The sequence below is a fragment of the Condylostylus longicornis genome, unplaced genomic scaffold (assembly GCF_029603195.1).
Source record: "Condylostylus longicornis isolate FDR11 unplaced genomic scaffold, ASM2960319v2 ptg000004l, whole genome shotgun sequence".
In the NCBI taxonomy this organism is placed as follows: domain Eukaryota; kingdom Metazoa; phylum Arthropoda; class Insecta; order Diptera; family Dolichopodidae; genus Condylostylus; species Condylostylus longicornis.
Genome location: NW_026577973.1, coordinates 20,873,215 through 20,886,755, shown reverse-complemented (window position 1 = coordinate 20,886,755; position 13,541 = coordinate 20,873,215). Strand labels below are relative to the sequence as shown.

The following is a 13,541-nucleotide window of genomic DNA, read 5'->3' as shown; positions in this document are numbered from 1 at the left end:
TGCTTCCCCTAGCGCAATATACTATAGTTAAACTTTAGAAAAACAAAATGGCCGTTCAAATTTACCGTTATCTAAAATCTTTTTTTTTCAAATTTTTGATTTCGTTTTTCTTCTAGACCTCAGCCTGTAGAAGCTTGAAATTATTGGGCTTTTAGACATTAATTAATAGTTCATTTCGTTAGGAGAAAATTTTTTTCCATCTCCACCCCCTCTCAAGTTATCGCCTCTTGAAATTCGTAAAATTTGAATTTTCGACACCTTATATTTCCGAAACCGCAAGCTTTTTCAAATTTCTATAAACACAAAAAGCTAATGGTAAATTCCATGACATTAAAAAATATAATTATTTTTCTCAACTCACACAATTAAACTTTAAAATCGAGCATTATGTTAACCTTACTTTATATTAATTTTTGCTTTATTTCAAAGACTGCATAGATCGTTCATCCTAAATATATGCAATCCTAGAAATAGTTTTGTATATGAATGAAAATAATTTTAATAGTGTGATAGGTATATACATAGACTGTATTTAAAAGCAGTATTTTCACTAATATTGTTGAAGGGGAAAATGCTACAATACAAACCATTGGTTTGACCCAACTTTATTAAAATAAAATTTCTATACTAACTTTTCTCCCCCAAAAGCGATTTGCCGTCAAAACCTACAAAAATCTCTTTTTTAGTAGCTCTTTTCCAGAATATTTTTGAAAAAAAAGTGCTTATTAGTTTCACTCCGTTCGTAATCCTTTCCTGGACCTGTTTACAAAACTTCTGCGTCATTGAAGAAAGAAAGCTGAAATTCCATATGTATACTTAGATTTTTAGTAGAAACTTATTTTAGTAAAAGAAAGTTTTTGTCTATCCCATCTCCTTTAAAAGTTATAGCCCCCCGAAAAACTAAAAATACCTTTTGTTAACTACATTCCGCGGCACACCATACTTGAACTTTAAAAATAAAATGGCTGTTAAAATTTACCGTAATCTAAATTTTTTTTTTTAATTTTTTTATAAAGTTTTTCTTATATACCGTTGGTTGTGTTTATGAAGAGTTTATTTCGTTAGAAAAAAATTTATTTCCACCTCCATCGCCTCTCAAGTTATCATCTCTTGAAATTTGTAAAATTCGAATTTTTGGCCCCTTATATTTCTGAAACTACAAGCTTTTCCGAATTTCCACAAATGCAGGAAACTAGCAACTAAATGCCATGCCAACAAAAAATTTAATTATTTTCTTAACTAACGCAGTTAACCCTTCAATTGGAGCATTAAGTTAACGCCTCTTTAATTTTTTTTTATTTTTTTTTAAGGATTGAAGGTTTTTTTTTTAAGGATCAAGAAAAATATGCTACTTTATAAAACATTTGTTTCACATGAATTAATTATCAATCGTTTACCATTATTTCGATTTCCATCATATTACAACATTAAGCATCTTTAAAGAGTTCCATAAATGCAATATTGAAAAATATTGAATAAACAAAAATATTATTAAAAATTTTGGTTATATCGGAGTATCGGAGATTTTAAAAAGTTATTTATTTGGAATTTCAAATTTTGCTTTAGTTCTTAGTTGTTTAACGGGAAAATTGTTCATATTTTTTATAAGAATAAATTTAAGATTTTTAGGTTAAATTTAAAACTTAAACGTATTTCTATATTTTTCCATCTACGGAGTAGAAGATCTGCTTTCTAATCAAACTTATATCTGGTTTATTTATACACAATATTTGAATACATCAGAATTGATAACGACCCTTTTCAAAAAATTATTTATATCAACTATTTATCTATTTAAAGTAATTTAAGGCAAAATAGCTAAAGTCTATATCTCAATATTAAGATTATAAATTTATGTTTAAATTATGAAACGTTTAACTGTTTTTCAGAAAATTTTAACTAAACATAACAACATGCAAAAGTACCTTTTAACTTGTATGATATCAGATGTTCTTACAACATATGTTGTATCGTCTGTTTGAGATGCAACAAATTTAAAAGTCTGATTACTTATACTCGTAATATTTTAGTTACATTTTTATTATTTTTTCTACTTAGGTACGTTTTCATCCTTTTTTACACTTGACGGGACTTTTTAAAAATTGTTGGACGATATAAAAAGTATAAGACAAGATAAAAAGTGTACCAACGCTTATTCATTGAGAAAAAAACAGCAAATTTTTTTTTATTTTATCACCGAAAAGTACCCTCTTTTAATATAAGGATTCTCACTTGTAAGCATTTTGTTATTTTTTTCCGTGAAGAAAGACGAAATTGAGGGTTTAGAAGGTAAGTATAAAATAAATTAGCATTTTCTTTTTTTCATTAAATTAAGAGCTACAATGAATGTAATTATGGTTTTTGACTTGACCATAAGGGACACTTTTTACTTTTTGTCCAATTTGTAAATAAATACGAGTAACAGTTGTATGAACAATTTTTTTTTTTTTAATATTTTAAATGTAGTTTTCTTAAGTATGCTAAACCTAGATTCAAATTTATGTTAATTTCTATATAATTAAAAATGTATTTTGATGGGTGTACTAAACAAGATTATTAAGTAGTTAATATAAATATGTACATACTTTGTATAATATAAGAATGCAAATTTATATAAGTATAATATACTTGTACGTATAGTAAAGTACATGTACGTTTTATGTGTATTTGTACCATTTAAAATTGATTGTTCTTTAGATTTAGTTCGGAAAATTACTAAAGAGAAAAAAAGTAAATGTAATTAGTAAATTTAAAATATAGCAGAAAATTAGTAAATTTTTTCAAATTTCTTGCAACAAATTTTGAAAAAAATATTTTTTTTTTTTATTTGAATTTTTTTTTCGTATTAAATGAAAATAAATTGCGTTTCTTCATTAAACGGTTTCTTATAAAAATAAACCACAAATTGAACAAGTTTCAGATTAAGAAGAATGAATAAAAATTTATTTTATTCGTTATTTGATTTTCGGAATCTTATGTTCATTATGTTTCCAGAGACATGTCATGAAAAGTAAAGAAAATTTTTGCAGTTCAATATTACGGTGCCATTGTTATTGGATCCATATTAATATTAAGAGGTAATTCATCTTAAATTTATATGATTTGAACTTAAAAGTTATATTACTGTAGAAGTGCAATGGAACTTATTTTTATTAAATGACTAAAGAACAAATAAAAAACCTTAAAATGTTTACTTATTAATCTTATATACTTTATAAATTTAATTAGATCAAATTAATTGCAACGGTTTAATATGTAGGTAGTTAAGGACTTTACATTTCTTATTTGTATACTACGTAAAGGAGTGGTGTAAGTGATTCCATTATAACTAAAATGTATGTATACGTGTGAACATACGTACATATTTTATTATATAACATTTGATCAATGTTTAATTTTTTCTCAATAATATTATTTAGTTTGACTGCGAATATTATAATTTATGGAACCCCTCCTTAGTTTTCTTCTTTTTTGATATTATAAAATGTATACTTTTGCCTATATTACAATATTTATATACAAACAATTATCTTCTTTACGCGAAGAAATACTGGGGTGTAACAAGATAAGTATACTACTCATTTTTCTACATAATTGTAAACGTACGTACAAAACTGATATAGGCAAGAAAAAGAGAGAATATTTTAATGTTGATCATGCGGAAAATTTGTTTCATTTTATTTACTTGCTTTTTTTTATTTTATTTTCCCGCGAAATAATTTTTAATGTTTTCCTTTTTTTGTATAACATTATCATTATTCTTTTAGATATTAAAATAAAGTTATTTAATAACAGTTAAAAAAATTACATAAACATATTTACGTGCATATGGGCTCACAAGTATGTTATAGTTAGTTATGTGCGCGCAAATGTGTATGTCAGGTACATGGTACGTATATATGAAAAACGTGTGCAGCATATGCATATATGTACTTATATTCAAAATTTAATATTTAAATTATGAGATCGCCATTTAATTAGAATTTATTCGGTTGTTGGGTCGGAAATTTTAAAGGAACTTATATGATAGTGAAATATATAATAGGATTTAAGTGTATATATATAAGTATGCATACATATATCTTTTTGATGAAGAGGAAGTCAAGTTATAAAGTTTTTTTTTTTTAATTAAAATATCCAAATGTACTTGTACTTATTATGTGAAATATATACATACATATGTATTATTTATAGCTTTATTAGCGTTAAATTTTTTACGTGAAACAATAGAAATAGTTTATAGTTTAAATAGAAACAATTTTTTAAAATATTTAGAAAAGTATTAATAATGTGCTTTTTCTATTAGTATATTATTAATATTTTTCTAATAAATTTCAAATTGGCGAATGAAAACGTATAATATGTAGATTACAATTATACTTATAATCATAAATAAGAATATTTTTCTTATTCTCTTAACACGTTCCCTGTCCCAATAAAAAAATGAAAAATTGACCCACAAGTCCGACAGGGTTTTTTTGTATAATTTGTTTTTTTCTGTAGTCATAGGATAGCACGTCCAGTGCAGAAACTGTACAGTTCCGTTACGTCCAGTCGAATAATTTGCTTTAGAAGTTTCATATACCTCTTGACGCATATATGGCTCAGGAACGTATCTGTGCTTATCAAGCGCACGTTTCCTGAACCATATGTGGCTCAGCGGACAGGGAACGTGTTAAATAGGGAATGTTTTGAAGGGTTTTACTGTATACCATAATATGCGAATTTATAATTTGCTTAAAATTTATACAAAATATAATTTGTTTAATAATTGCAACACAATTTTTATTTTTGAGTTAAATTTACTTTTGTTTCAAAATGTGCCTTGCATAATTTTTGTCATTCAGTAAAATAATGACGATAATGCGTTTTGTTTAAAGATGGTTAAATAAAGATTTTCTTTATTTAAGTATATAGGTTTAAAAATATTTATGTTCAAAATCGTAATTTTTTATTGCAAATATTTTAAATTTCGCACAAATTATAATTTGTACATAATAATATTTTTTAATAGTATTTATATATGACACTTACCTTGACTATAAAAATTAGCGTCTATATCAGTATAATATGAATGATTGGCAGGATTTGGAGCATAATCACCAGCATATGGAGGAATAATATCACCATTTAAATGTATACTTAAACTATGATTTCCACCTAATAAACTACTAACAGAACCTAAACCACTTCCTAATCCTAAATTGCTTAAACTATTAATATTTCCAATACCGCTACTAATTCCACTACCGCTGACGCCAAGTCCATTACCACCACCTCCACCACCACTTCCAACTCCACCTCCTATACTAAGCGTACCACCACCACCACCAGTACTACCGCTATTTAATGGATTATAGCCAAAATTATCGAATGTTTGCAGCACCATCGTTGAATTTGTTTCTATTGATGAATTATTATTATTAGAAGATTCTCTATTTGTTATTGTTGAAAAATTACTGTTATTTAAGAAGTTTTTATAATTAATATCATTATTATTAAGATAATTACTTTTATTATTATTGCTATTATTTTTATTTTTATTAATGCTACTATTATTGTTATTATTATTATTATTATTTGTATTATTATTTCTATTATTATTACTATTATTATTTTTATTATTTTTATTATTATTATTATTATTATTATTACAATTATTATTATGGTTATTTTTATTGTTTTTATTATTATTATTAATAATAATACCACTACTATTATTATTGTTACTATTATTGATTTTATTATAACTGTTAATAGGATTTAAATTAACATTTTGGTTAATGTAATTATTATTTGATATAATACTGTTATTGTTAACATTATGTAAAGATGTCGATGTTGGCGATGATGGTGAGGATGATGAAAATTCTATAAGTTCCGTAGATAACAAACCAATCGAATTGTGTTGATTTTGAAAATTTTTAGAACTTATTAAATGATTGTTATTAGTGAATTGATGATACGTGTGTAATATTGTTGTTGGTGATATGTTTGTGGTCGTCGATATATTCTGCTTTTCGTATTCTCTTGTCAAATTTGAAGGACGTTTTTTCAAATTATTATTATTTCTATTATCATTATTATTTATCAAGTTGTTATTTATTTGTGTATTATTATTATTGTTATTATTATTACTTAATTGCTGTATTTGTTGCCGATAATTAGTATCATGATTATCACTGAAATTATTATTGGCAAAACTCTTAGAATTATTATTTTCATTAATTAATTCTTGTTGATAATGTAAAGGTATTTTTAACGTTTCTATGCCTTGTGAATCAGGCTGTTGTAAACTATGGTGATGATAATAATGATGATGATGATGCTGCTGCTCTTGTTGAGTTTGTTCTTGTTGTGTTGGTACAAAATTATCCAATTGATGGTGGTGGTAATATCGATTTTGATTTTTATGACTAATTTTGACAGTTTAAGTTACTTGGTATAACAAAAAAAAAATAATTTTGATAAAGAAGTTTTTTCTCTTTCTGTATCAATAATTCAATAATTTAAAATTCACTTTTTTTAACTAGTGATTTGGTTTATTAACTTACTATTAATAGTTAATTTAAGTTAAATAAGTGGTGTAGCTTATTTACAAGATATACGTCTTGATATTTACAAGATGTATGTGTTATAATTTAATGTCGTTATTCCAAATAGGTATTTTTAAAAAATTAATATAATTTCAATTTTATTTTTTTTTTTAAACGTAATTTATTTTCATTAAACTAAAATTTTTGTATGTATTTACATAAAAATATTCAACTAAAAATCAATATCACAATTAATTTCTTTTATTTTATAAGTATACAAATATTTTTTAAAATTTATTTTTTGCAATAAATTTTTCTATATGAAACTAATTTGAAGAATGCTGTTGTAAGATAAGTAAATGCTGGCGGTTTGTCGCATAACTGTGAATTTCACCCCTATATTTTAATTAAAGTTTTATTTTGAAATCCAGTTGATATATTTTAAAAAAATGGCACGAGTTTCTAATTGAATATTCTGCCATATTTCGAAAATACGTTAAATATAATAAGTAAATTAAATTATTCAAGATTTGCATTAATTGTTTTTATAATATGTAATAATGATATTCGTCTTTTATGAGGCATATTGTTGTTAAACTCTTTGTTTTCACTTATTTATTTCTTATTTGTTTTGCTTTCGAAATTTTGAAAATCAATAATTTTAATAAGCATTATTTTTATACATAAATTAATTTAATATCTATAATAATAATAATATGCATTACAAGTTTTGAAAATGTATTAATAGACTTTTTTAAATTCGGTATTGTATACGATTTTCAATTATATAACAATACAATACTCAGGATAAGAGAGTATATTAAAAACAAATAAATAGAACAGATAAATGTCTGCATTACAATTGTACGTGTACTAATATTATTCTAATTTTGAAACATTTAACTAACTGTTGTTAACAAAAATTGTAAAATTCCGAAACAGTTTTCTCGGATATTATTTTTAACTTAAAATTTGAAAACAAAAAATTAATTTTATTATTAGCTTTTTTCAAATAGAAAAACGAATATTTGCTGTTTAATTTTGCAAAAAAATTATTATTATTGTTGTTAAAAGAAGATTTTAAATTTTCAATTGCTTCATTAATTTTTTAAAGTTTATTTTGTCATTTAATTTAAATTTAATCAGATATTCAGAAACACAAAAAATCAATTTAATTTTTGTACCTAATTAAATTTTTTTAATTTTATTTTTTAAACATTAAACATTTTTAATACTAGTTAATTTCGACTTCTTCAAATTTTTTTTTTTACAAATTTGTGTGTTTTTTTTAAACTAGTTAATTACAGATGAATATTTCAATAATTTATTTTAGGTTGCAATAGAATATGCCATCTTTTAATTGATGATATTAATTTTACTAATATGACACTATTTTATACGCAATTCCAATAAATAAATTACTTAGCGAATATAAAAAATATTTTTTTTTTGTTTTTGTATTTCATTCATAAAATTTTTCAATTATAGAATAACCAAAACGAATATACTTAATGCATGTGTGTAAGTACATCACAAATTATACATTTTACTATTATTTGTTATTTGTTTACTTTTTTGTTATTATATTTTTATTCCAACCTTTGTTTAAAACATAAAAAAAATGAAAAATAAAAAAGACAACATCCGGTCAAATAAGAAAATTATTGTTACAATTTCATTACACGACTTTGTCATGGCATGGTATAAATTTTTTTTTTGCAAATATACTTTCAAAATAATTTAGCAAGCAGACATAGTTTCTGTTTCATGGATCTATGCAAGTATAATTTTAAATTTGGTTCTTTGAAAACTTTAATTAAACTAATCGCACTTATTAAAACTTTTGAGAAACTACTTAATATGGCTTTACAATTTTAGTAATTGATTATAGTAAAAATATATAATTGCGTGATTTTATTATTTACATGTTTTATATTAATTAACATAATATTTATGAATTGATAATTTTTTGTTCTATAAGTTGTTTTCTAACCAATTTGGTATTAAAATTAGTTTGTTTTTTATATATGTATGTATGAATGTACTTTTTATTTATTTTATTTGCTTTGGGTAAAACAAGTGTTTATAGCATTAAAATAAGATGAATGAATTATTCCGCTCTTTTAAAGCCGTTATTTTTTTTTAAACAAATATTTGCAAAGTTAATATCCGTTTTAACTATGATTTATTTTTTAAAGTACCGCTCGCGCACCTTGCTTGCTTTTCCTTTTTTTTTTTAATTTAATTAATGTGTGTATGCATAAATAGAGGCAGATGAAAATCAAATAAATTTATGTAAACAACACCAAAAATATCGCGTTCTTTATTTGAACAATTTACGTCGTTCTTCATCGATATCCGCTCTTCGACTACCGCAACGGTTAAAATGAATAACGAAAAAGTATTCAAATCGAAAATCAAAATAAAAAAGAAAAAAAAAATAAAAAAAGTAAATAAATGAAAAAACAAAAAAAAAAACAATAAATAAAAAATATAAATGTAAAACATAACGAAATACCAATCCAATATATCGGTAAAAAAAGAAAAATCGAATTTGAAACATGAAAAATAAATATAAAATAAAAAATAAAAGAAAACTTATACGAAAATAATAACATAAAGGAACAAATAAAAATAGTGGAGAGAAAAATAAGAGCGAAACAAAAAATAAACACAATGCGAATTGAACATTGACTGACCCAAACCATATAAAAATGAATCGATGATCGTATTTTAAAATGAATGAACTCTAACTTAATATACAACACCATTAGTTGAAGTCACACAATCACATCACACATCAAATATACACACAATTCATTTCTAAATAATTTTTCTCTCTCCTCTAATAATAATTCATTTTCTTTTTATATCGCCTTTTATGCGTCTTTTGCCGTTATCTCATTTCTAAGCGGGCTTTGTAAAATTTTCTTTGCAGATTTTCAATTTATTTATATTTTTTTTTTAATTTATACTCACTCACATGTAAATTCTGCAAGATTATAAAAAAATTCTCCCCTCTTGTAATACAAATTTACATAATATTTTTAGTATTTTATACAAATATTATTTTCTTCTCTCAAATTACATACACATATGTATATTTGAGACTTTACACACACACACAACCCCAAACGTAATAAATGCATATTTATTTACGGTTGTAGTAGACAACACCGTCTTTTACATTTTTTTGTTATACTTATTACAAAAATTTATAAAGAATTTTCTCTACTAACTATATTTAATTCACTATTTAGATACACATACCAGATCTACTGATTATTATATTGTATTGTAGTTTGTGTATAGGTCTACTTACAAATTTTGAATGAATTTTTTAACACAATCATAAACGGAATGAATTTCTGTTTTAATTAATTTCGGGAGTTTATTTTTAGAAGTGATGATTGTGTGAGTGAGTATCCGTGTTAAATGAACTCTTTAATCTTTATATCTGTTAATCTCTCTATATAATTTTATAGTATGATTCATATAATTAATAATGTAATGAAATATGAAACTGTATTGAAACTAAGGTAATTTGTGGAGAAATTTTAGGATTATTCAACAATATATTGTTGTATCTACATATGTACATACATTATGTCGCTATAAAATAATTTTTAATTTATTAAAAATTTAGAAAGTACAAAAAAAAACAAAAATATTAGTGTAGAAATAAAAGAATTAAATTAACAAAAATTAAAATTATTAGGGGTACGCATGTATGAGTATTTCAATTGCATACATACATGTATGTACATAAATTTTCAATTTACTTTATTTTAAAATAGCTTCGGCTTTTATTTTATGATCAATATCAAATTTTTAAAAGTTTGCATACAGTAATCATAGTAGAAATTATTTAATTAGAGCCTCTGCAATAGCAAATGAAGTCTATGAAGATTTAGTTAGTAAAGAATCACTTATCTGCAAAAAATCCATTATACTTAACATGTAATACTTTTTAAAATACAAAAGTTTTCGTTTGTTAACAATCAAATAATTTTAATTCCATTTCGAAACAAAGAAAAATTCGTCTCATCAACAAGTGGTTAACTTTTGAGTAAGTTTTTCAAAATATAACAACCAATTATATTTAGAATTGAGTCCCTAAGAACTGAAGCGGCTCAACCGACATTCAACCTTTAATTTCTGGTCATTATGCTATTGAACTTATTTTCTTAAAAAAATAAAATTAAATTTATAGAAAAATATTTTTTTAATTTCTGAAATAAGGGACTCTAATTTAACCAAATACTGTTTACAGTACACCATAATTTTAACAATGCGCACTAACGATTTATTCGTACATTTTTATGTACATGTGTGTATATAAATGTATATATGTATGTAATGTTTCTACATAATATGCCACTCAATTTATTATTCAAAGATTAAATGTCTGAATTTAATGTCGACTAATATTTCTTCTGTTTTTGAAGTTTAACTCTTTACAAAAACAAAAAAAAAATACTCTATTGTTTTATTCATTTCGGTTTAAATTAATTAATTTTTTTTATTTAATTATTAAACGCCGAAAAAAAGCAAAGATTTAAGAAATACATACACATACTCGTATCTACGTGGATAAATAATATCTCATATATTATTTTTATTGTTTAGTTGTATGTACCTATGTAAGTATATATTTACATAAAATGTGTGTATAGAATAAGATAAATTACTGTGGGTAGGAGGAATGATGTTTTACTTTTCTATATTTTTTATTTTTTTTTCCATTTTATATTTTTCATTTAAATTATTAAATTTATGTTCCGCTAAATACAGTATATATGTATATAGTTAAAATTATTTTTATACAAACATTTTCAAAAGAATACATAATATGTATGTATATATGCATGTGCAAATTTGTATATTATATATATTTTATCTCTTCTTAAATATCAAAATAATATTTTATGCAAATTTTCAGTTTTTATTTAAATTTTCTTTTATAAAATCTATTTATATGTATGTATTTAATATGTACAAAAATAAGTATTAGTATTCGTTATATTGCTTACTAATATGTACATACGTATGTATATAATATAAATATATTAAAATTTTTCAAAAATCTATGATGAATTAAGCATGTAAAGGCTTATGTGAATTTTAATTTGAAATATATGAGAAAAATATTGTAGAAAAATGGGATGTTTTCAGAAGATTTTAATAGAAACCAAAACAATACGGTTGTAAACATAAATCAATGTTTTATGATAATTTGAGTTTCTCCATTATAAAATTATATTTAAACATTTTTTTATTTTTATTTCACTTTAATTAGAAATGACTTCATTTTACACCTTTAACAGATTTCATCTAATATTTTTTATATACGAAATTAAAAACGTGAACTAGCGTTTATTATCAGATTTTTTAATAATTTGGATTTTTTTATATGTATGTATTAAAAATAATTCGGCCTAATTTTTTTGGAAAATAATATTTAGTTTTTTTGTCGAAAAGTGCTGTATGAATATTATTTAAATTGTAAAAAGAAAACATATATAATTTCAGTTATGATTAATTGGTTAGTTTAAAATTTTCTAAAATTTTTTATTGATAATCAAAAAACTTTATATAATTTATTTCAATTATCGGTTGGATTTAAATTCAGAGCTAATTTTGCTATTATAAGTAAATTTCGTGAAGTTATTATATCGCAAATTTATCAGATATGGTTATGTCGGCGCATATAGAATTAAAACTGAATTTTAAATTACAATTTTACATATAAACATAAATATACACAATAGGTTTCTATTAATTAAACTTAGATAATTTTACCTTTATTTCAATATTAAAGTGTAATATGTACTGAATTACTGAATTAAGAGTTTCATTATAAATTTCTGGTCGATCTAGAAATTTGAATGTGCCGTTAGTTATTTTTCTGGATTTGAAGTAACTATATACACGTAGTATATAACTGTTTTTTAACATTAATATTTCTAATTCTCATTATGAGAGATCTCAGCCGTATGTGATTGAAAAATAAAATACGTGAAAGCTTGAACGAAGAAAATCATCTGAGTAATACAAAATCCTGTAATTATTTCATTAAATGCATTTTCTCTTTATTGTTTTTGAAATAATAGTGACTTGTCAGTTCATACAATTTTGAAGAAAAACAATATTTTTTGTTTTGAAGCACTAAAATATTATAGTACATAGTTGTGTATACTTATATGTACGAATATGCTAATTTTTTCCTAATAACAAATAAAATGCCAAAGAAATTTTCACAAATTTTCATATGTAATTTATTTTTGGCTTTTATGTATACGCGCACATAGGGAACAAATGAAATAAATATGTTTGCACATATTTTATATTAATAGTTTCCAAATCAAAAATTATAATTTACATGTAAAATAAAACATATATCATAATAAATTTTATTACTATATATTCTGTAATTTTACCTATATATTTACTGAACCATGGATTTATGTATGACAAAATTACTTTAACACACATAAAGTTCACGTTTTTTTTTTTATTCACAATTAAATATTATTGAATGAAAGCATAATTAAAATTTATACAAAAAAGTTTTTGGTTCATTTTTTATCTATATTTTTAGTATGATATAGATAAAAAAATATTTTTAAAATTTTGCAATATACGAGTGATTGCAAAATAGAGTTTAGAAGTCGATAATTTGGCTTTTTAAATTAATTAACGTAATTTCATTGACCGCATTGCATTGCTTCCTAAATATTGTATACCTTATTATGTGATTTTTTAACAAATTTCAGTAAAAAAATTCAAGGATAGTTGTTCGGCTGTAGCAAAATTTATTAATGCAATCAAAAAGTTCAAGAGTTTTCAAAAGGGCTAGTAATTTAGATTAAGTTGAATGAATAGTAGGTACCTAATTTATTAATAATTTTTAATTTATAACTTAATTTATTCACACATTTTCTACTATCTTAAATGGATAGTGACAATACAGCGCAAAATCACTGCACATACATAAAATGAAGT

At 23.2% G+C, this 13,541-nt stretch overlaps 1 protein-coding gene across 1 annotated transcript in view; it reads right to left on the bottom strand.

Annotated features, from left to right (window-relative positions):
• Positions 1–13,541, bottom strand: part of LOC129614098 (uncharacterized protein DDB_G0283357) — a 45,928-nt gene that overhangs the window by 23,657 nt on the left and 8,730 nt on the right. Inside the window, exons 2-4 of the mRNA XM_055528501.1 lie at positions 6,139–6,416; positions 5,809–6,027; positions 5,035–5,403 (exon numbers count right to left, since the gene is read on the bottom strand). Coding sequence (XP_055384476.1) covers positions 5,035–5,403; positions 5,809–6,027; positions 6,139–6,416 — 866 coding nt within the window. The remainder of the gene's footprint in view (positions 1–5,034; positions 5,404–5,808; positions 6,028–6,138; positions 6,417–13,541) is intronic.